Here is a 21,722-nt window from a genome sequence, read left to right as displayed (position 1 = left end):
AAGATGATGTGTAAACTTTTCTGAGTATTTCTTTTTAAATTTTTTCCTTTGTGATTTTGTTTTTAAGGAGGCAGTTACTATGACAAGAATCACATCGTTATGAATCAGCCGATAGACGACAAATGTTCACAAAAATGGGATATTGAAATACTGTGAGTAAAACCCGCCACACAGATGGACCTTGTGTGGGTAAACACCTGGAGGGGGAAAACAACTACTGAAGTCACACACCACTGGAACCTTAAGCAACAGCTCCTCTCTCCTTTTCTTGGTACCGAGCACCAACTCTAAACCAACTGAATTTTGCACGGATGCGGAAGATGGGAGGTTGTCTTCCTGCGAGGAAGGTGATTCTTAGAGGCCGTTCTTATGAAAGTCACTGTTACTTGTCATCTGAAGTATTAACAGTAAAGGCAAAAGACTAGACATCGGGTTTGCAGGTTGTCAGCCACAAGAAGCAATATGGGAGAGGCTCTTTAGAAATGTTGTCTTTGCCTTCCTCTCAGACCGAGGGAAGCAGCTCCCTGAAGAACGAATGCACTGATGAGCCTGGAAAAGGTTGAGTTGGACTTCTATGGCCTGAGTGAAACCGTTTTGGCTTCAAGCGATCCTGAGGCTCAAATCGTATCTCTTGCTAAAATGCAATTTATTTTGTTCATAAAGACAACTCTGAACTGGAATTACCAGCTCAGCATGTGAAATGAGGCAACAGAAAACCTGCCTCTCAGCCCTGCCGCTGCTGGTAGGCCTTTGTCTTCAGTTGTTTTAACCCTACCGGACTGCCAGAGTCAGGAACTGGTCTTGCTGACCCACGGCCTGTTTCCAACCCGTGAAATCGTGAGTTATCACTGAAGATCACCTTGAACATGGAGCCGTATGTGCATGTATCAGAAGAGAATACACGGGCCTGGGTCAGGCTAGGCCTCTGCAAGGGCTAGCTACACTTAGAGCAGTGACGATTTTAACTCTAGCTGTATTTTGTTCTGATGTATATAGATTAATTTAATACAATGTAATTTGGTCTTGAAATCATGTCTTCCTTCAGAAAATAATTCACCCTAGTAGGTATTTTCAAAGGTGCTAGCAGCCTCCCTTTCAACACTTGTTTAACGTTACAAGCTCAGCGTGACTGCATGTTCCCGTTGCTGTGGCTCACCCCAGCACATACACCTCGGCGCAGAGGATGAGGATGTTCCTCGACCTCAGCACTGTGCCACCAGCCCTCACTCGAGGCGGAGCTGCAGAGATGTGTAGGGCTGCCAACACCTGACACGAAGAGGAGTCCCTTAGATCACTGGTAACTACATTTGATTTCAGCATCGCTAAATTAATGTACTTCATTGAAAATATCGGGGGTTTTTTTCCTTATTTGTATATTCAGGGTATGTATTTCTAGAACTATTTAAAAAGTTTAAGTTAGCTAAAGACAGGTATTTTAGTTTCCAAAAGCTGTTAACTATTCCAGTTGTGCATTCAAACAGGATTCATCCCCAAGCAAATAAAAACACTTAACCTGAAGTTTGCCACAGAAATGAAATATATGGATGTCTATTTTTGTATGGAGTTCTATATAATACTATTTAAAAAAAAAAAAAAAAAAACAAAAAAAAAACAAAAAACAAACATATCTACTTGCACTTACTATTTTACGTTCAAAATTTATCAGAAATCTGCTGTTTTAAGTAACAGATCTTCAAATGTATGTATATATTTTTCCAACTAAACACATGTTTAGCTTTTTTTATGTAAGCCAGTCAGTATAGCAAGTGTTCTACATGTGTATGAAATTTTAAAAGGCTGTGTTGAAAGTTTTAGTCTTCTCAACCAGGAATGACTAGATCATGTTTGGTGTGTCAGTGTTATATAACAAAGTAAAGCAGGCTGTTGTACTTAACAGATCTTGAATGTAAAATGCTAAGCATGTGTATTTTAATTGTATAAAATATTTTTTAGGAGAAACATTTTGCTTGTTGGTTTCTTTTTTTAACAGACTAAATACAACAATAGTCAGGCACATTCCAGTAAAATATTTCCCTTCAAATGGACAAAAAAGGAGTAAGCACTCTGACTGTGCTGTTACATTAGTTTGTATATTAAATGTCGACATTCAAGTATTTAAATAACCATACTACTCCCATCAAAACCCACTGGAGTGAGCACTGAAGATACAGATTCCGGTCACAGGCTTGGGTTACTTTCATATTAAATTGGTGCTGGGGGAGGTCGAGGTTAAATACTATTAATACTGTTGTTTGGGTTTTATTCCAGTGGTGGCAGCATCTGAGAGGAAAGGGGTGTTCTTGGGCAAAGTCTGGCCCCTTCGGCAAACAACATACACAGCTTCTGCTGAGCAGCTTTTGTTTCTCTCGGTGCAAACAGGTTTTCTTGCTGGTGAACTCTACAAATGAAAACCCAAGTTACTGGGTTTTGCACAAGGTCCTGGAGCCTGCCGTATGCGTACCCTTAGATGTCCACCCCTCCAGGCATACAGCCAGAGGACAGGGGATAGCACAGCACCAGTGTTCCTACGAGTAACTTCAGCCAGTGAGCCATAGCTCCATGAGGGGCTTACTTGTTTCTCCCGATGCCCATTTTCCCAAAGCTAAGGAAAGAAAAGTAACATTTGGCACCAGAAAGTAGCAAAGTATGTGTATTGCAGTGCTTTGTGGACAGCACTACGAACCAAAGGCTGGATGGATAAAGTCATTTAATAAGCCTTTCTCTCAAGAGACGCGTAATGGCCAGAAGTAGTACTTACAGGAGCAACTAAGTCACAAAAGCATCAAATAACTTCAATTAGACATTCAGTCCACAGCGACAAGGCAAGGTTTTCTTTCTCCGCATCTGAGGTAAGGTTAAGCTCTTTAACGTTAACGGTGCTGCTTCTCCAGATCTGCTTCAGCGCATCCAAGTATGACAAAGGAAACCGCAGTCCATGAGTCTGCTGTGGGGGGAAAAAAAAAATATTTTTTTTTTAAATCCATCAGCTAAGTGCAGTTTCCCCTACTACACAACAGTGTGTTAGGCTGTAGGTACTGATCAGCAGGTAAAACTCCTCTTCCACATTACAGTGGTATTTCTGAGAGCATTCTCCAAAGGTGCAGTATTACCCTGCCACCTTTCTTAATACAAAAAATAGCTGAAATCTCTTACGTGTTCTAGCATGCCTTGTAAGGTAGGGAGGCTTAAGGTGTGTGGCTTCCTCATGCAGATTCCACACTGAAGAGTGAAATAACTTTAAAATTTACGCTCCTGTCAAACCTTCCCCATTATTTTTGGAAGGTCATACAAGTTTGTTTCTGCCACATGCAGTCTTCAGACACAGTTTGACAGAACCCCAGAGGACCTCCGTTCCCATGGTGTCTTCTAAGGGCAGGACGGTGTTGTCTGGGCTTTGCACACATTGTACAGGTGCCAGTGCACAACCTCAGCTACCAGCATTCTCTACTCTAGAGGACTGATGAGATTTACCTTAAAAGGTAAGTAACCGCCTGGCAAAAAGCCTTGCTGTAATTACTTGGACAAGAGCAGGCTGTGCTCTGGTCTGCCTCTCTGGGGGGTAGTTGTGCAGACCTGTATTCCAGCGCTTCCAGTCACAGACCTAAAAGTGAGCACCTTACCCTCGTAAAGTCAAACAAAACGTCCCAGAGCTCACAGCCACTCTTCAGGAGTATTTAGAATTGGAGCGAAAGCACGGAGTTAAGAATGCAAATGGTTCATCTGCAGCATTATTAACAATATAAAAAGTTTCCTCCTCACATTTCAGTAAGAGTTAACCCTTTACTCCCAATGCTGACCCACCCCACCCTAAAATGAGCACCCTTCTGTGGTATGTTCTCGTGGCTACAAAACCCACCGTGGCATGAACATCGCGCATGAGGCACAGCAGTCCCTGCTACGACTGGACATATGCCAATGTGTCCAGCAGCCTTAGTAAAGGATATGCTAAAGGACATGGAAGCTATTCCAGCCACTGCAGTAGCTTTGCTAGACAGGACGTAAGGCACGTGCAAGAAATCCTATTAATTAAGCATGAGATTACATAGTTCAACTAATGACTGCCTCTGTGTTCCAGCCTCAGCTCATCTGGGTGTGCAGGGGATGGGCAGAAACGCTGCGGGTGCTGAGGAACACAGCAGCACCCAGGCCCCTGCTACCACCTCCTTCAGGCTCAGCAAATGCAGTGAAACCCACCAGGGCACGGCAGGTTTTGGGGTGTGTTTGTGGGAACCAACCTGCAATGTGCCCTCCTCGCCAGCAGCATCGTCTTCTGTCCCCATCATGTGAGTTTCTCTCCTGTTCTTTAAAGAATGATACACATAAACCATCTCTCTGCGAATTTCATCCTGAAAGACAGCAGGAAGAAAACTGTTACATGTGATCCATACCCTCAACGCCATCTCAGTCAGGTGACAGCGTTAGCTCCGTAATTCTGGAGTCCACTGTTACAGCAATTCACCTCCCTAACTGAATGAGCCAACAGTCATCTGCTACAGCAATAAGGGAGTCTTCAAAACATCTCTGAAAATTTCTTTCCGCCCTATAATCTTCTGCCTTAGTACTGCCTCTACTAGGCTCACAGGCCTGGTGCTGCAGAGAAAACAGGCCAGTTGTGCACAAGAAAGTCTTGATGAACGAGTGTGCAGCAATAGATTTCCATTCTGATACACATCTGTCTTAAAATTCAAGTGCCTGTTATTCCTTGGTCAAGGCTGCACGAACCACTTCAAGGTTCTGTGGGCAGGTCTCACAGTGAAACTGTGGACACAAGCCTTGCATGTGTGCTAGCATTCAGGGTTTACCTGTATGACATCAGAAGGCAAGGCAGCAAAAAAATTGCAAAAAAAAGTTTCCAAAACCTACGCAGTCTCACAGCAGTATGGATACAAACAAAACAGAAGAGAAAAATCAGAAAATCGCAGTATGTCTTTCTTGGAGGGAAACATTTCACTTGTGCAAAAAGAATTGCACAATGTACATCCTGTGCCCATCCCTGCCTTTTTTTTTTCTTTTGTAAATTTTTGTAAATTAAGACAACAAAAAGCACTTCTACAATTTCATACTAATAAACCTTCATAGCTAAGAAGCAGTCTGAACACAACACAATCCCAGGATGTCAGCATCGATTTTGTGGATGCGACTAAGTGGCAACTTAGTAGTGCCACTGGCACCCACTTAAGGTAACTTGGGAGTGAAGACTAAATGCAGCACAGTCAGCAGCAGCTGCAACCAAGAGAATTCTCTCTCTAGGGAACGTGATTTTATAATTTATTCATGCTCTTAAAGAATTGAAAATAAAATAAATCCATTTTCAAGAGCTACGGAGGCCATTCAGCAGCTATAATGCTCTATCTCTTCTAACCTCAGATAAAAACCATGCATCTACCATGCAGAATCACAGACCAAATTTACTTCTGTAGCTGCCCTCCAGAAGGCAAGAGTGTGCCATATCACCGCTCAACAACAAACCACCCCGCGATCTCCCGACGAACGCAAATGGGATGCAGGATCCAACTACGTGTAACTGCACAACCCTGTTAGAGCAGTTCAACAGAGCAACAACTCACACAGCTCGCGCTCGCACTCCCACCCCGAGCACACAAGGGTGGTTTGTTATACTCACAGAATTCTCTTGATCTGGTTCCACTGTAATGATAGCATGATCTCTAAACTGCAGTCTGATTTGGCTATCTATTTTTGGCAGTTTCCCACCTAGAGACAAAAAAGTTGCTGGTTAGAAAGGAAGAAAACCAGACAAACAAACAGTGCAAACCGAGCCCTCCGTGCACTACCCACTCTCTGTGGCCAGATTTTTTTATTAACCTAGGTTTCAACAGCCACATGTTGTCAAACCCAGGGGTGGGGAAGTGTAGTTAGAGCGAGATTTTTTAATTCTCTCACCTTTACAGTCTACAAATAGCTGTAATAGCAAGCTAAAGCATAAAAATCTACCAGTTAAATACTCTCAGTACACAGCAGTTTATTAAAGCTGCTGATTTCAGTGTAGGACAACCTTTATTTCACTCAGAGACACACGTCTCTTCCACTAGACACGGAATTAACCAAGGTGTGCAAATTCACCCATATTGCCTAGCACAACACACAGCTGGTGCCAGGCTACGATCTTCACCCACCATAAACCACCAAAGTCATAAGAGGCAGAGTTGGCAACACCTCTACCACGTCAGCCAGTTTGGTAACTTCAAAGTCTACCTGGAGTCAAAGGGTCAGAGTTACATCCCAACCAAGGTGGCAACCGGTTCATAATGAAATCCTTCTTCATGTCAGACGATCTCAGTTCAATGGTGTTTTCCAGACGGTCTGCAAGCCTTCTCAAAAGACTACTCAGTTTTTTTGCCGAGTCAGCTACCTCTACCTGCTAAATATTCACAGAGTTGCTCTCACATTAATTGAAGCTAAACACACTAGCCTAAAAAGGTACAGTAAAGCAGGGAAAGTCTGGACACACTTTTATTTTTGCAAAGGGTAACATTTACTCCCAAAAACAACACACTTTGTTTCTTTTACACATTCCCCACCAGCTGTTCACACACCACACTGATGCTCACGTTCCCTCACTCTGGAGCTACCTGCAATGCCAAAGGACTTGCAAGTGTCATTGAAAGACAGACTCTTTCCTTCTGCATGCCAGTGAGCTGATCAGCAGCACAGCTGGACGACCATGAAGAGGTCACGGAACAATTTACAGCTTTGTGAAGTTCTAAATATTCAAAAGCTTGGCCTGACAGGAACTATGCCTGCCTGACAGCTTCAAAGCAAGTAGCATCACTTTTAGAAGGAAACAAGCCACACAAGGACAATGTGATATGAAAGAAAGGCAGCGCGATGGACTAGGCAATGCTTCAGATGGAGCAAACCTCAGAACGGTCCGTCATCCTGAAGACTTCAAAAGAAGTGGTTGTGCTGCTAGGCAAGACACTGCCACTGCACTGAGCTTTCAAAGCATATCAACAAGATATATGCTTGCCTCAGTGGTGCAGTTTCAGCTGGATACACTATTATTCCCTTAATCCCACCTACTTACCATAAGCAGTTGCCTTGGTATGCTTGTCCGCAGCGCCACATCTTCTTTTGCTGTCTCAAACACAAGGCCAGGAATTGCATCCAGTAAGAAATCTCCCCAAGAGCTAAAGGACAGGAAGAAAGAAAATTGCTAAAATAGTTGCACTGAAAGAAAACAGTCATCTTAACCCATGTCAAGGGCTGGAGATGTAGTGCTCCGATGCCACATCTGCTTTGTGCCTTTGGCCCTTCCATTAGCGCTCTGTAGTTTCATGCAATAACTCACTCCTCTCAGCTGTGTCCTCACTAGGCTCAGGTCAGTGGTGCTCCTACAGAGGGAAGGAATTGGCTTAAGAATGGTCCAGTTTCTTCTGATTCAGATCCTTCCATTTACCAGTGGATCCAGCTTAAAGCTGACCTCAGTACGTAAGCAATTCCTACTGTGGCCATTATTGTCCAACCGCACGTACGTGCGGCGGCCTCACTGCACACAACGACGTGCGTGAGGCTGGTGGCATTTAAGAGGCATTTTTGGGACACATACACCGACGGAGGAAATGTACCCAGTGTTACCAAATCCAACGTGGCATCTACAAACTTAATTATGATACCAAGAACAAGACCCCTACCTATCTCTACAGGGTTTTTAATGATTCCTAACAGGCAACTTGTAGGTGTCTTTCATGTGTTAAATCCCCATTCTTAGCTACATTAAAAAAAAAAAAAATAACAACAAAAAAACAACCAAAACTGGCCTTTAATCTCTGTTCCCTGAGTTCAAGAATAAACTAGAAGAGGGGAGGGAGGGCTACTGCCTGCACCTTCTTTGCCTAGCTTGAGTCAACCTCATCAGGAACAGGCACTTCTCCCCCTCATCCTCAGAGGCTGGTTTAATGGGCAAGCAAGCGCCCAGCACCCAAGGCTGCCAGCAGAATCCCACCCAGCTAGGGCAGGCAGCAGAGCAGGGCCTGTCCTCCAAGGAACACTTCACCCTCCGCTCCTGCCCTCCCTCAGCACTCCCTGTTTGCAGCACTGATCTCTAGACACTACTTCAGTTTAAAAAAGGAACAAAAATATGACTTGTTAGTCTTTTTTTTGTTGTTTTTTTATCATCTCCACTTAAGTGTTCTACTGTCTGCTATACTTTGGGAGGGAAGGACCCTGGCTGATTTTAAACAGAATTAGACATATTTCTTACTGCTTCCTTTCTGTTGCCCCCAATCTCCATCTGCCAGCAACTATCTTCGGCTGTTCATTGCTTTTCCAAACTGCCCTGCTTATAATGAACTCACACACACAAACCCCTTTCTCTGCGTCCTGGGATCTGGCCCAGAGGAACCATCCTCCAGCGCACAGCAGAGCCCCTTTTGTCTTGGGTGCCTAAAAATCCCTGAAAGTTCCACCTCCACCAGCACTTACCCCCCTCCCAGCTCCTTCTGCACATGCTGCTTCCAGAGCACTCACAAGTCCAAACATCCTCCGTAATAAGGACAGCTATTTTCAATGAGTTCTCTTCAATTTTCCAAGGAAACACTTCCAGAGCATACTTCCAGCTACAAGCCAAATCAAAATACCAGACTCTATCAGGACTGCTGCTCCTTTTACCTGTGCTTGCTGAAAGCAGGTGAAGAGGCAGGCTCTCACACTTTGTTACCAATAACCTTAATGGATGACGATTCTACTTTTTATCCTTAGAACAGCACTCTTCAAGCTTTTCCTTTTTCCTCTCCTCATTCTGACAGTGTCCAGGGAACATGCTCCCTGGCAGCTCCGCTTCTCAAGGAAAGCAGTGGGCTGGCATTAGGCAGCCATGGAGAAACTGCACTGACCCCACACAAGCCTGTCAGGTCTCCAGCCACCCTGTTACGAGGAACCCAATTCACACCTCCCCAACACTACTTGACCGGTAACTCTGTCCAGATCAAGCTGGACAAACCCCGTCCTGTGCGCTCAGGAGGACTCCTTGCACCCCAGTCAGTAAAACATCACTCCAGCCCAGCCTCCACCAACAAGCCACCCACTTCTAGTGTCACTTTTCTGTCTGTTCAGTTCACTAAACCAGGGGAGAGAGAAGCACCAGGAAGTGGTGAGACACAGAAGGCAGCAGAACACAGGAGAATCCCTCGCTACTAAACTCCTCACTGCTCACCCTGAATAAGCATCAATCCTGCCAAAGGGCTCAGCACTAATATTGCCTTCTGCGTAACAAATGAAGTCAAACACTCTTTGCCACAGCAATCAAACAGAAAACAGGTTTTGGGGGTTTTTTTTGGGGGGGTGCCTTCTGAATAGAAGAATAGAACACGAGTGTAAATTAAAATCAGCTGAAGCCAACTTTTATGAAGACTCACACCTCTAGGCGTCTTCATCTTAACCCTCTCTCCAACTGGGAGGACTGGCCATGTCAAGAGTTACCAGCCGTATTGGCACCCTGGGCTTCCAGAATGGTACAGCTGGTGGTTAGAGATTCATCTTACAACCATCCTGAACAGGCCCAGACTTGTTCTGCCCTCTTTTGCGGCTAGTAGAAATACTTCCCAATTCCTAACTCAGGCCAATGACTCTAAACCCAGCACCTGAGAAGCTGATTAGGTGGCAGCAGCATTTCCCTGTGGGATGCCAATGTTTCAGTGGGCATCAGTATCAGACATGTGTCGAAGGAAATCTGACTTGCATGCAGGGGGTAGTTGATGAAAAACACAGATAAGTAGAAAACACTTGCAAAGGAAGAATTCGTAGCTAGTCTGTCAGAATAGCTGTGGGCGACTATCAAAAGTAGGAGGAAACATGTCGAAAGGAGTAACTCAGTGACTATCTGGGTTATGAAATGAACAGTAACTTCAGCCAGTGGTAAGAGTTGTTTTTTTTAAAATGCAACAGTGAGTCTGCAGTTGTAACATGCTCCACATTAAAGTCTACAGCTGGTAAATAATAAAATAACCAATTAAAAAGCAATCAAGCTTGCTGCATGAAAACCTAGTAAACAGGCTGCTTTAAACAACAAGGCTCTCCCTCCCTTCCTTCTCCCAAACCCCAAACTTTCAATTACTGCTACCTAAACACTGGCTTAGATTCTGTTACTAACAGCAGGGCACGTATATAATAGTGGGGTACCTACATATATTCCATGTCAGCACATCTCTAGGGGGAAGGTGACATGCCCAATCCCTGTGTTACCCACACAAAAACAAACCACACAAGAGCTAAATAGAATGAACACAGAAAAGAGCTAAGCCAAGCTCATTAAAAGGTGGTTGGTTTGTTTGTTTTTTTAAGAAACAGGACATCACTTCTTCAAAACATCTGTTTCAGGTTTGTACTGTACACACACACCATCTGGCAAAAGACATTTTCAGAAAAGCCATACTAAAACAAAGAAACAAACAAAACAAAACAAAAAGAATAATTACTTGTTTTGGTAGGTACTGATGGTCACATGTGTGGAATAGGAGATGCCAAGAGGAGTGTCAGCTTGGTGAATAGTCCCTCTTGGGAAGTACAGTAAGTCACCTGGCTGCAAGAAAATGAAAGAGAACTGATACGTTTAGGGCACCTGGTCAAACCTTATCGCAGTCAAAAAATAGAGAAAATACCCTCTGAGCAGACAGACTGACATTCTTTAAAATTACAAAATAAAGAGATCCTCCACTGTACACGTCATTGAAGTAAAGCACTCTAAGCCAGAAGTCTAACACCTTAAACTTTCCAACTTACTGCATCTTCTGTACACCTGTCTGAAAACATGAAGCAAGCTTTTAACATTATAGAACATGCACACTCCAACCCAACTGCATGAAGGGGACAAAGAAGCAGCCGAGATGAACCTGCTGACAACACAGCAGGCTAGCAGAGGAGCAGTGCAATGTGAATTTGGTCAGATCACATCAAAATAAAAGGTCAGTATTCCAAAGAGCCAAAAATTCTATAAAGATAGTAATTTTACAACACTGTTGTCTGAAATTTTCAGTTAAAACACTTAAAAAACAAGTACAGCCTTCCTCCTCCCTATCTTTCTTCTCACCTATCTAAATTAAATCTCCACACTGGTAAAAATTTAGATTAGGAAAGTCAAGATAAGACAGAAGTGCAAAGCACATGAAATTGCCTCCAAGGCTTCTATAAACATCTATATCGTTGAATAGCACGGTCACAGAGAAAAATTCATAAAGCAACAATGATGAAATTTGATTCCATTTTCATTTTACCATTCCTTAAATCTGGTCACATCACCAACTTCTAAGAGCCTACCAGCTGTCTAACACAGATTTTTTTCAAGTGAATAGTACCTGATTTTTCACTGAGTCGAAAGGTCTCTTTAGAGTATGAGGCTTCACAGGACTCTGCAAGATCAAGTCTCTTCATCCATTTATAACAAGCTGTAAAGCATCACAGATGAGCTATGTACAATTTACTTGTTCTGAAGCAAGCCTCTCTCTGCCTTTAACAAACTGTCTTCCTTAACAGTGCAGGGACTACACTAACCAAGATTATTTTGAATTCTCCTCATTTCCTATGTTTCACATCCACAGCAAGAAAACAAGCTGGAGGGAGGGTCACACAGGGCAAGGGGAAGAGCCCTGAACACCTACCAGAGTGATGACAAACTAGTCTGCAAAAAAAATAGTTCATGCTGTAGCACCCCATGCCTACCACAAAGAAGCTGGGATCATGATTTTCCAGAGCAGTCTTTGCTGCAAAGCCCAGCCCTTGCTCACCTTTTCTGCTAGACAGTCTCATCAACATCATTCACATGAGCCAGTAAACACAACACTCTTCAATTAAAATAATCAGAATCTTCACAGACTCCGGCTAGCAACACCCCAGCTGGGACAGGAGAGGGCATTTGACAAGAGACGATGTGGATCTGATCACTTTGCCACCTTCTCACTTCTGAATCACAGGAAGGAGGGGCAGGCAAGGGAGAAGTACCAGCAAATTAAATGGAAAATCATACATGAAGGTGCCTAGATAGCCAGCTACCAAATCAGCTCTGGGCTTGACAGCAATAACAAACCAGCCATGGCCAACAGCCCGTCACAGCATCACCAAGTCACACTGCGGCTTGGGACCTTACACAGAAACCAGCATGCCTTTGCTCTCTGGTGGCAGGTTTTGGTGGGAAGGGAGAACACCACCCATATAATCTCGAACTGGTCCATGTGCTCTAAACTGCCCAAGGATGGCAGACTGCAGACAGAAATGCAAAACAGGATAAAAGAAATATTCTAGAAGGATGTTTAGGGAGGAAGTAAGAGTCATCTGACAGCATCCCTGTCACAGACAGCTCCAGACAGACAACCAAAATCTGACAGCAGCCACCTGGAAGAAATGGGTCACAGGAAGTGAAGAACATCAAACAGAAGAAAAAGAAATTAAAAACTTGGATAATTTTTAAGCCCTTTTCAGAAGCCAGTATTTTAACTCAGCTAATGTCAGTAAAACGGCTAGCGGAATACATCGTAATTCCATAAAAATCAAAACCATTGAATTCCAGCCCAAAATGTTCCAGAAATTAAAAAGGGAACTGTGATTTGCTAGTCTTTGCATCACCCAACACATCATGACAACCAAGTATTATCACCTGTGAGACTACACAGCTAGTGATGGCAGTACCACATCCAGTGTGTCACACCATAAACTATCTACACCCAAAGGCAGGTCTGAGCACCGGGAGGAGCGGAGACCTTCCAGAGAGCGGCCCTACAACAGGCCACAAGGCAGGGAAACTAATGAGGCTTCCAACACTGAGCAGGGCTGGCTGCTGAGTAAATAACCTGCTTCAAAAAGCACAAGTACGTAAAATGGAACGGGGCAAGTACCAGACACCCTGCTGTCAAAGGGGCCGCACTCATCAACCTTCGTGAAGTGCTCTTTCTATTCCAAAAAAACAGCCAAACACTTGATTTTCAGGTTTGGAAAAAGAAAAATAAAATTAATACAGTGAGTTAATATGGGATTGAGTTAATGCTTTTGTTTATCAGCCAAGAATAAATATTTAAATCTAATGCACTAGAACAGTGACAGCCTTCAGTAAAGCAGTAAGTCTTAGTGCACAGAAGAATTAGCCGAATTATAAAGAGCACGCAGAAGCACAAAAATGTTTCATAACCATATATGAACCCAGTGGTTTTTCTGCACACAACTCTGCAAACACGATCCAGGAGTCCGGGTGCCTAACTTGGAGAATACTGGAGAATTTCCAGAAATAACTGGTTTCTTGGTCCATTATTTAAATACTAAAGCAAAGGATACCTTTGAAAAATGATAGGTTGGACAACTATCACCCAAATTTCTTGTGTTCAGAGTGTTTTGTGTGCCAACCCTCCCCTCAATTTCACAACCACGATCATTCAGAATACTGTCTTCAATAAATAAGCATTTTAAACATGACTACTTTTCTGGCAATCACAGCCCAGACCACATACAGCAATTCAGTTATAATACCTTCAACGTGAATTCATGTGTGGCATTCCCAATCCTATCTTCTGATTCAACATTATATTCCCGAGCTAAATGCACCGTTGGTTTATAGAGTCGCCAATGTTTCTCGCCCTCGAGCTGAAGAATAAACACCTGCAAAAGGTCATAAATGAAAATGAGTAAGGAAGCCCTGCTGCCTCTCACACATCCAACCTATCAGAAGTTTTAAACCCTCTCCTGACTTGGAAAGTCTGTGAAACCATGCCAGAAACCAGGGACAGAAAGCAAACAGAAGTGACACAGGCGGCCGGCCTTTCTGACAACAGAAGAAACAGATTTCACACCCTCTGCTCTCACCTACTCCACAGCATGGCAAACAAGATTCCTCATATTATTTTTCAGATGTCTACAATGCAGAAATTTACATCTGAACTATTTCTTTAGGCTCTACTTGGAGACAACAGAGAGGAGTTGTGAAGTGTGATCTGGTTTATCCTAAGGCAGGCAACTGGAAACCCCAGTTTCTCTCCAGTGATTTACATTAAGTCCCAGACAACTAACTTGAAAGTAAAGCCTGCCAAACAAAATTTCAGGTCTTATCACCATGCACCAACAAACAGGCCATCAGAAACTTCTAGGGGATGCTGTCAGCTGGGGGTTGATGACATACACTGGAACACACAGGCTGCAGAGCTGCTGAACAAGCATAAGGAAGATGAAACTCCAGATGTATTTAATGGAAACAAAAATAATACAAAGCTAAAAACACATATAAAGGGGACTTTTTAAGTGGGATAGCCCAACTTTTTTTTAATACAGTGCCTATTTAAATGTTTCTTTCAGAAGCTAATTTAAAACGCATTTGGACCACAGGACTTCATCATACCAGTAACTTCCTAAAAACAGCAGGACCAGCAAATGGGAATCAGCACAGTCAGTCTGCTTTCACTGTCCAGCTGGAGAAAGAACAAGTACTTAGTGAAGGAAAAAGGACTTCCAGATTCTTGGGGGTCTGAATGAAGGGAAAACGAAAAAAGGTCCTAGAAAGCTTCTGCAGCTGGGAAAACAAATTCTCTTTTCATCTAATGGATATACCAGGTCTGGAAACACACTTTACATTAAATTACCATTAGATATTACTATTAATACCTTTTCAGTAAAATTGTAAAAGAAAAACAACTATAAAGAAACACTTGCAATCAATTACCGTTATGTTTTCAGTGGAAAAAACATTTTACTATAGGAAGTTATTTTACAAAAGAGATGGGGTGAAATAGCGCACATGCAGGTATCCACTGCCACGAGCAAAAGCCTGCACAGTTTCACAGACAAGGTTGTGCTGTCCTACCTCAACATCATCGTAGTGAGGGGGAAGGCCCTGCGACCCCTGGGGAGTAATGTAAACATTCGACCCAACCAGAGACCCGAAGTAGCACTCCAGCTTCTCCTGAATCTTCCACAGCTCCTCCTTCAAAAAGAAACAACCCTGTTATTACGGCAGAGCTCAGCCAAACCAGACCGCCGCCGCGCCCACAGCCTCCCTGTTGCTTGCGAGGTTTTTCTGGAGAATGATCACATCCTCACAAGGAGACAGAGGATGCAAAGGCGGATGCTGTGTATGAATGTTTCTCCTGAAAGCAAGCACTGTAGACCCAAAGGAGATCCGCTGTGAAGGGAACTGGTAAGGCAAGAAGTCTGGTGCCACAACATTGTGTTGACATTTGTTCTCTTCCCTGTACCATTTTTAGGCTGCAAAAAACACAGGAAAATAAACCACCCATCATCCCACGAACAGCAAAACATATTAAGACACATAAAAAACCACACAGGACTTGATTATATGGGCTAGTATCATAGACAGCATACAAGGGTTAGAGACCTTTTTCCAGTGACTCCAATTGTTTGGGTATATTAGAGAACAAACTTTACTCATCCACATCTAACACATGACAAAGCACCAAAGCGGTGACTCTCATATCAGAAGATGCCAACTACCAGACCTGCAGAAGTGCAGCTTCAACCAGACTTTACACAGCTTCAGCTCCAGCTCTGGATTTCAGCGTCTGCCATGCAACATTTCAACTTCACCTGCAGATGCCCCTGCCACAGGCCATTATAGCTACACCCGAACTGAGATCAGCCAGCAACACTATACTTGGGACTCAGCTGCGTATTTGGGTCCTTACAGACCACTTCACAGTTAAACTGTGACATTTAAGTTAATGTCAAATTAAATGTTGACACCATGGGACAAAAAAAAAGGACTACCTAAATCCAAGTACCCACAAGTATCTGAGTCCTTTACACAACTGTGCAGACACCACCACCTCATTCTCATACATGAAAGTTGCACAGGCATGAAAAAGAACAAGACAGAGAGAACACTAAGCTAAAACGGGCTGGTACACTTCCATGGTGCAATTCAAAGCCAATCCATTAGCAAGAACGGTGGAGCATCCTGGAAATATTTCACATTTTTCACACCTTGCCCTCCATTAAAGGAAAGCAAAAGCCCCTATTTGCACAAGGAAACAGTGGGGCAGAAGGGATAATTTAAGTAGACAGATGCAGAATCATCAATTCTGTGCATCTATTTTTTTCTAAGCTTTCACATGACAAAGCCATTTTTTAAAAAAGAATTTCTAATGTTATAGCATGAGTCAGATTTTGTTCTTACAGTTGAGCACCGAAACATGATGGGCAGTGCAAAAGTATAAACCATGTCTTAATTACAGTTCACGTGTAGATTTCAGCAGGTCATTGATGTCAGCCACTTCCCCTGGATTTACTGGGGACAGCCATGAAGCTGTGTCTAGTACAACTCAAGCAAAGTATCCCACGCATTAATTATATTCAATGAAATAATCCAACCTTAAATCTCTGAGGCTGATGAAACTGTATTGTTGCCTTTTTCTGGTCAAAATCCTTCTTCAGCTGCATGTAATTCACTTTGCCTTCTTTATTTAAAACTTTCTTTTTTCCATTCACACATCTGCAGATATTTATATCTCGCCCATAGTATAGACGCTGGCTGCACAGTTCCTTCAGATCTGACAACTGGAACAGGGACTGGTAGTAAGCAGCCAGCGAGGGATCATTTCTCTGAACAAGCAGTGGCTTTTGCTCCCAATACTCCCTGAAAAACACCTCCTCTTTGATGGGAGAGATCAAGCTTCCAAAGAGGCTCTCCGGGCTGTCAAAATTCATGATCAACGGAGAGCAAGCCGCTTCCACCTTTGCTCGTTTACACTGTGCCTGCATTTCTTTTCCCATTTCAGCATGCTTCCCTCCTTTCTTGGGCATGTTCCTGTTCAAAAGGAGAGAGAATCAAAAGTGTCAACCAGTAACACAACCTCAAGAGCTCACAGGCCCAGAGCAGCTCCTCTTGCCTTACCCAGTGGGATATCAGAGTATGCTGGGAACAGCCATTTTCAGATGCTCACTATTTGCTCCAAGCAGCAAAAAAAGAAAGCCCACAGCAAGCCTCCAATACTCTCAAACCTCAGCAAACTCCAAAGGGTTGTACTGGGAGCCGCTGCTCACAGAAGCTCAAATCCCACACCAGACTTTATACTAAAACCCACATAATTAAACCCGATGTCTACACAACAGATCTTTACAGATGCAGGAATCCAGCCACACAAAGAACCTGTGGCAGACTGGTCTTCTGTAGCAAGAACTGCTTAAAAAAATTAAGAGATATAATGGCAACATGCAGAGGGGGGTGGAGAGAGGGGACAGGATCAGAAACTTGTACCCTATTACACTTGAAATGCATTAACATTGCGGGGGAAAAAAGCACAGTGAAGACTTCTTACAACTTTCCAGTCCAAGCACAACAGAGGAGGATGTACGGCATTTCAAGTGCAGAATCCAACCAGCTAAGCACACTAGCTGGTACGCAGTGTGTTAAGGTAAGCTTTCCTTTCAAGCTGGCTTACACAGCTGCACAGTTACCAGACTAAAGCTTTAGCAGGACTCACAGAGAAGAGTGTGGCTGCAGTGAGGGGACACTCGCATTAGCACATCATGCACTAAGAGCTACACAAGAATACAATGAAAACACAGGGAAATGTGGCATGGAAGGAGGGAGGCCAACTGAAAGAGACTGTGGTGAGCGAAGAAGGAATATGTAACCGGGTTCAGTGGGCTAGGATGATTCAGTTGGCAGGAGGGTCACAGCAACTTCCACAGAAACAGAAAAACCCAGAGCAAACTCCCTCTGAAGGTGAGAAAAAAACCGTGAAATGGCTCCTCTCCTGCAGGTGAGGCAAGTTTTAGGAACATGAAGTAAGGGCACCTACTTGAAGCCTCAGACCCTAGGAACAATTTCATGCTAAATTATGCAGCAGTGCCAGGCACCTGGTGATGCTCTCCAGGCAGTAGCAGTAGCCCACATTTCAGCCTCTGTCAGGATCTCCATACTTGAAATCCCAGGTTTAGCCACCCTAAGTTTACATAAGAAAGGGAACTTTCTGTTGATGCTATGCAATTACACCAAAAACTAAAATTGTAAGATTCTGCTTTCCTTTCTGCCATGCTACCAAACTTTGTGGTTTATGTAGAATAAAAAGAATTCTTTCATCCAAGCACAGTCATTTAATTTAAAGTTGGAAGTCATTTACTTTGTTTTTCCAGGTAGGTAATATGGCTGTGTATCATTATGTAAAAACAAAAAAGTTAATTCACAAAGGGTTTAGCTGCCAAGTTCTCAGGAAATAAAGGCAAAAATCAAGTAACGGTAGGCCTAACACCACAGTATCTGCAGACGTACTTGCCTTAAGTCTGCACCAGCATTTCACCCCTCAGAGTAGCCCAGAGCACCAGGCAGCAGTAAAAGCCTGCCTGAGAAGCAGATCTAAGAATCCTGACAATGAGCCAACACCAAGCCCTTTAGCACCACAGCTTGCCTGCTAAGTCAGCTCAGCCAACTCAAAATGACACAGGGCATGTCTGAGCAAGCTTGTGAAGCCAACACATGAGGAGGTAGAGCGTGCCTTTGTAAGGAAAAATGACAGCTTTACTTCCAAAAGTAAATGCTCTCATTTATTAAGATGCTTTTATTTACACAGAACCCTTATCATGAAACTTACAACTCCGGTTCTGGTACCTACATGCAGTACTAAGTTCTCTGGTCCAACAGCAGGACACCCTCATTGATCCACTAACTCCTGGGCAGTGTTTCATCAGCAGTTCCTGTGACAGCCTGTACCTCAACACTAACCTACAGTCACCTCAGTCCTACAGGAGGGAATCCACATCACCACCTTCCCGAGAGGACGGACATTCCTGGCTGCAGCAGGCTACGGTTCTCCATGACGCAAGGGAATACTTAAAAATTAAGACTGAAAATTAGTCCCCAATTGCTAGCAACACCTGAAGATGCTGCCAGCATTGATATCTACAACTGATGCCCCCAAATGCCAGCCACAAAAATGCAACCAACCCTGAATTGCCAGTTTTGAATTCCAGACCTAAATCCATCACCCCAACCTCTCAGCTCACTCACACTGTATTTCACAAAGTTAAACTCTGATATGTACTATTCATAGTGTGCTGTTCTGTTGCATTTTGTTAAGTTATTACAACTGTAGAACCAAAGAATGGTTTGGGTTGGAAGCAGACACCTAGTGCAATCTACCTGCCACAGGCAGGGACACCTTCCACTAGATCAGGTTGCTCAAAGCCCCGTCCAACCTGGCCTTGAACACTGCCAGGGACAGGGCGTCCATGACTTCTCAGGGAAACCTCTTGCAGCACCTCACCACCCTCATCCGAAAAAATTTTTTCCTTGTGTCTAATCTAAACCCATCCTCCTCCAGTTTCAAACCACTGCCCCTTGTCCTGTTGCTACAGGCCCTGGTAAAAAGTCTCTCTGCATCTTACAGTATTTCAGTATCGAAGTGCTGCAATAAGGTCCCCCCAGAGCCTTCTCTTCTCCAGGCAGACCCAGCCCACATCTCTGAGCCTGTCTTCACAGGAAAAGCGTTCCAGCCCTTTGATCATTGTGGTGGCCCTCTGGACCCGCTCTAACAGGTCCCCGTTTTGTGGTGGGGACACAGTACCCCAGGTGGGGTCTCACAAGAGCAGGTAGAGCAGAATCACCTCCCTCGATCTGCTGGCCAGGCTTTTGATGCAGCCCAGGACACCGCTGGCTTTCAGGGCCACCAGCGCACATTTCCAGTCATACCCAGTCACCTACCAATACCCCCAAGTCCTTCTCCACAGGGCTTGTGGAAAAAACACCGCCACAGAACAGGGCCCTGCTTCGCATAGAACCAGGTATTTCACGTCCATATTTTTCACCTCACACACCAGAGGTACCCGTTTATAAGCTCAGGCCTCTAAAGCGGCCCAGCAGCTGCAGGTGGGCTCAGCGCCCTCCAAAGCAACGGGCAGGGAAGAAGGCCGCGGCGGTCCTGAGGCCACATGGCCCCGGCTGTTCCCCCTCACCGCACGGCTCCACCAGGCTACGATTAAGTTTTTTCCAGAAGGCAAAAACGCAGACACCTGTGCTCCTGTGCCCGCAGCAGGCACCAGGCAGCGCTCCCTGCCCCCGGCCTGCCTCGCCGCCCCACAGCACGGCGGCCGCGGCCGCTCCCCCGGCGGCTCAGCCAGCCACGAGGCGCCGCCGCCAGGCGCCCCGCACCCGCGGAGGGGGACCAGAACCCGGCGGGGCGGCGGCCGTGCCCGCTCCCCCCGCCGCCATCAGCCCCCGCTTCCCCCGCGGCCCCCTCAGACGCGGGGCTCGGCCCGCACTCACCGGGCCGCAGCGGGCGGGGCGGGGCAGGCGGCGGCAGGCAATGGCGGCCGGGCCGGGGCGGGAGCGTGTCACGGAGGTGGCGCTTGCGGGGCGCCGCGGCACGGCCGAGGCTGCGCGGCGGCGGGGCTGAGGGGGCCGGGGGCGAGACCTCCTCCGGCGGCCCCTGTCCCGAACCTGCGTGGGCTGCCGCTGTGGCGGCGGGGGCCGCGCTGCCGCCCCCGGGAGCTGTGCAGAAGCGCGGTTTGCCATCGCGGACGCTTTGCCTGCTGAGGGGGAGGGAGGCAGCTCGGAAGGCGGACGATTTTTCACGCCATTTAACTTCACTTATCGTCAACTTTTTCATTTTTTTTTTACTCCCAAATCAGAGTTTTATACCGGTTACCAGTTGAAAACGTAACCTGTGGAAAAAAATATTTCATTTGTCTACCCAAGTTACTGAGCATGTACATGTGAGAGAGAAAAGGGCTCCTTTTTGGAAACCGATAGGAAATACACACAGTTTTTCCACTAAAATTATTACATGGATTCAATTAGGAGATACGACACAAAACCTTGTGGAGTTTTGGTGTAAGATTTTACTTCATTGACACGAAAGTGCCCGGGCTTCAGCAGGGTTATTTTTTTTCCCAGACCAAAGTCCCTCTGAGGCTTCCACAGAGGAACCTCTAGAAGCCTCACTGAGCACATGAAAACTTCTAGAAGTTGGTTTTTTTTTTTAGTTGCCTTTATTAAAGATGCCGGTTAATGGTTTAATTTACATTCACTGAAAGATGTTAGATAAATAGGTAGGTTTCACTGAAGTTTTGTTCTCAGATACCGGTACCTTGAAGCATACGAAGCAGAACTACCAGAGGACGGTGCCCGTCGGAAACCTCAGCAGCCTTGCAGTGCGTGCCTAGTGTCAGTAGAAAGTTATATTGGGCTTAAGTTAGTCACTAGCAGGACCTTGCAATGACAGGTGAGAGAGGGGACTGTGTTCTGTCAACAGTTTAGAGGGAAATAATAGAGCCTTCCACACTTAAAATACCAGTTCAAATCCCTCCCTCTCTAGAAAATGGTTTTGCAGTCCGGTTCCTTCTTGTAGTGTGGTTGTTAACGCAGTTGTAACTCCTGCGTCCCCGGCACAAGCTGGATCTTTTGGAACAAAAGTTATGTGATTCCAGTGGGTTCTGCGTTCATGAATGCATCCAGCAAACTCCAACGCACTGAATAGAGAAAGTGGCAAAATATAAGGTGTGGAAAAGGAGGGTGGAGGAGAGAAAATCGCCCTGTTCAGTCCTTGCTCCTTTACCGCCTGGACCGTTTCAGTCACCTGCTGACCAAAATGTCATGGCCACTTGATTGTGAAATACAGCTTAATCAGCATGTGGATGGGTTACCAGGAGAAAGATTTTGCCAGAGGTGAACCTAAGGTTGTCCTAATTGTACAAATGTGAATTAGATAGTACAATTTAAGTTTCTCTGTGAAGTGTATTTCTTTCATTGGGCTGTGACTTTTGAAGAAAAAGAGAACATT

At 44.8% G+C, this 21,722-nt stretch overlaps 2 protein-coding genes across 5 annotated transcripts in view; one reads left to right on the top strand and one right to left on the bottom strand.

Moving 5' to 3' along the window:
- The window catches only part of CRYBG3 (crystallin beta-gamma domain containing 3), a 94,795-nt gene extending 92,834 nt beyond the window's left edge, over positions 1 to 1,961 (top strand). The window contains exon 22 of the mRNA XM_080374571.1: positions 68 to 1,961. Within this exon, the coding sequence (XP_080230697.1) occupies positions 68 to 156 (89 nt within the window). The 3' untranslated portion in view covers positions 157 to 1,961. The remainder of the gene's footprint in view (positions 1 to 67) is intronic.
- On the bottom strand, positions 1,608 to 20,680 carry RIOX2 (ribosomal oxygenase 2). 4 transcript variants are annotated; one of them, XM_080374588.1, is made up of 11 exons: positions 20,207 to 20,674; positions 16,315 to 16,750; positions 14,792 to 14,911; positions 13,468 to 13,596; positions 10,434 to 10,537; positions 7,046 to 7,148; positions 6,214 to 6,379; positions 5,624 to 5,712; positions 4,236 to 4,346; positions 2,759 to 2,944; positions 1,608 to 2,602 (listed from the first exon to the last, which is right to left on the bottom strand). In XM_080374588.1, exons 2-10 carry the CDS (start codon positions 16,744 to 16,746, stop codon positions 2,783 to 2,785), a joined length of 1,416 nt encoding a protein of 471 aa, XP_080230714.1. In that variant the 5' UTR covers positions 16,747 to 16,750; positions 20,207 to 20,674; the 3' UTR covers positions 1,608 to 2,602; positions 2,759 to 2,782. The 4 variants fall into 4 exon arrangements, with proteins under 4 accessions (XP_080230714.1, XP_080230715.1, XP_080230716.1 ...); XM_080374589.1 differs by having other exon boundaries at positions 1,608 to 2,398; XM_080374590.1 differs by lacking the exon at positions 1,608 to 2,602 and having other exon boundaries at positions 2,691 to 2,941; positions 20,207 to 20,680.
- Positions 20,681 to 21,722: the final 1,042 nt, after the last annotated feature.

This window comes from Falco punctatus (assembly GCF_963210335.1).
Source record: "Falco punctatus genome assembly, chromosome: 2".
Taxonomy (NCBI): domain Eukaryota; kingdom Metazoa; phylum Chordata; class Aves; order Falconiformes; family Falconidae; genus Falco; species Falco punctatus.
This window is presented reverse-complemented; position numbering and strand designations above follow the sequence as displayed.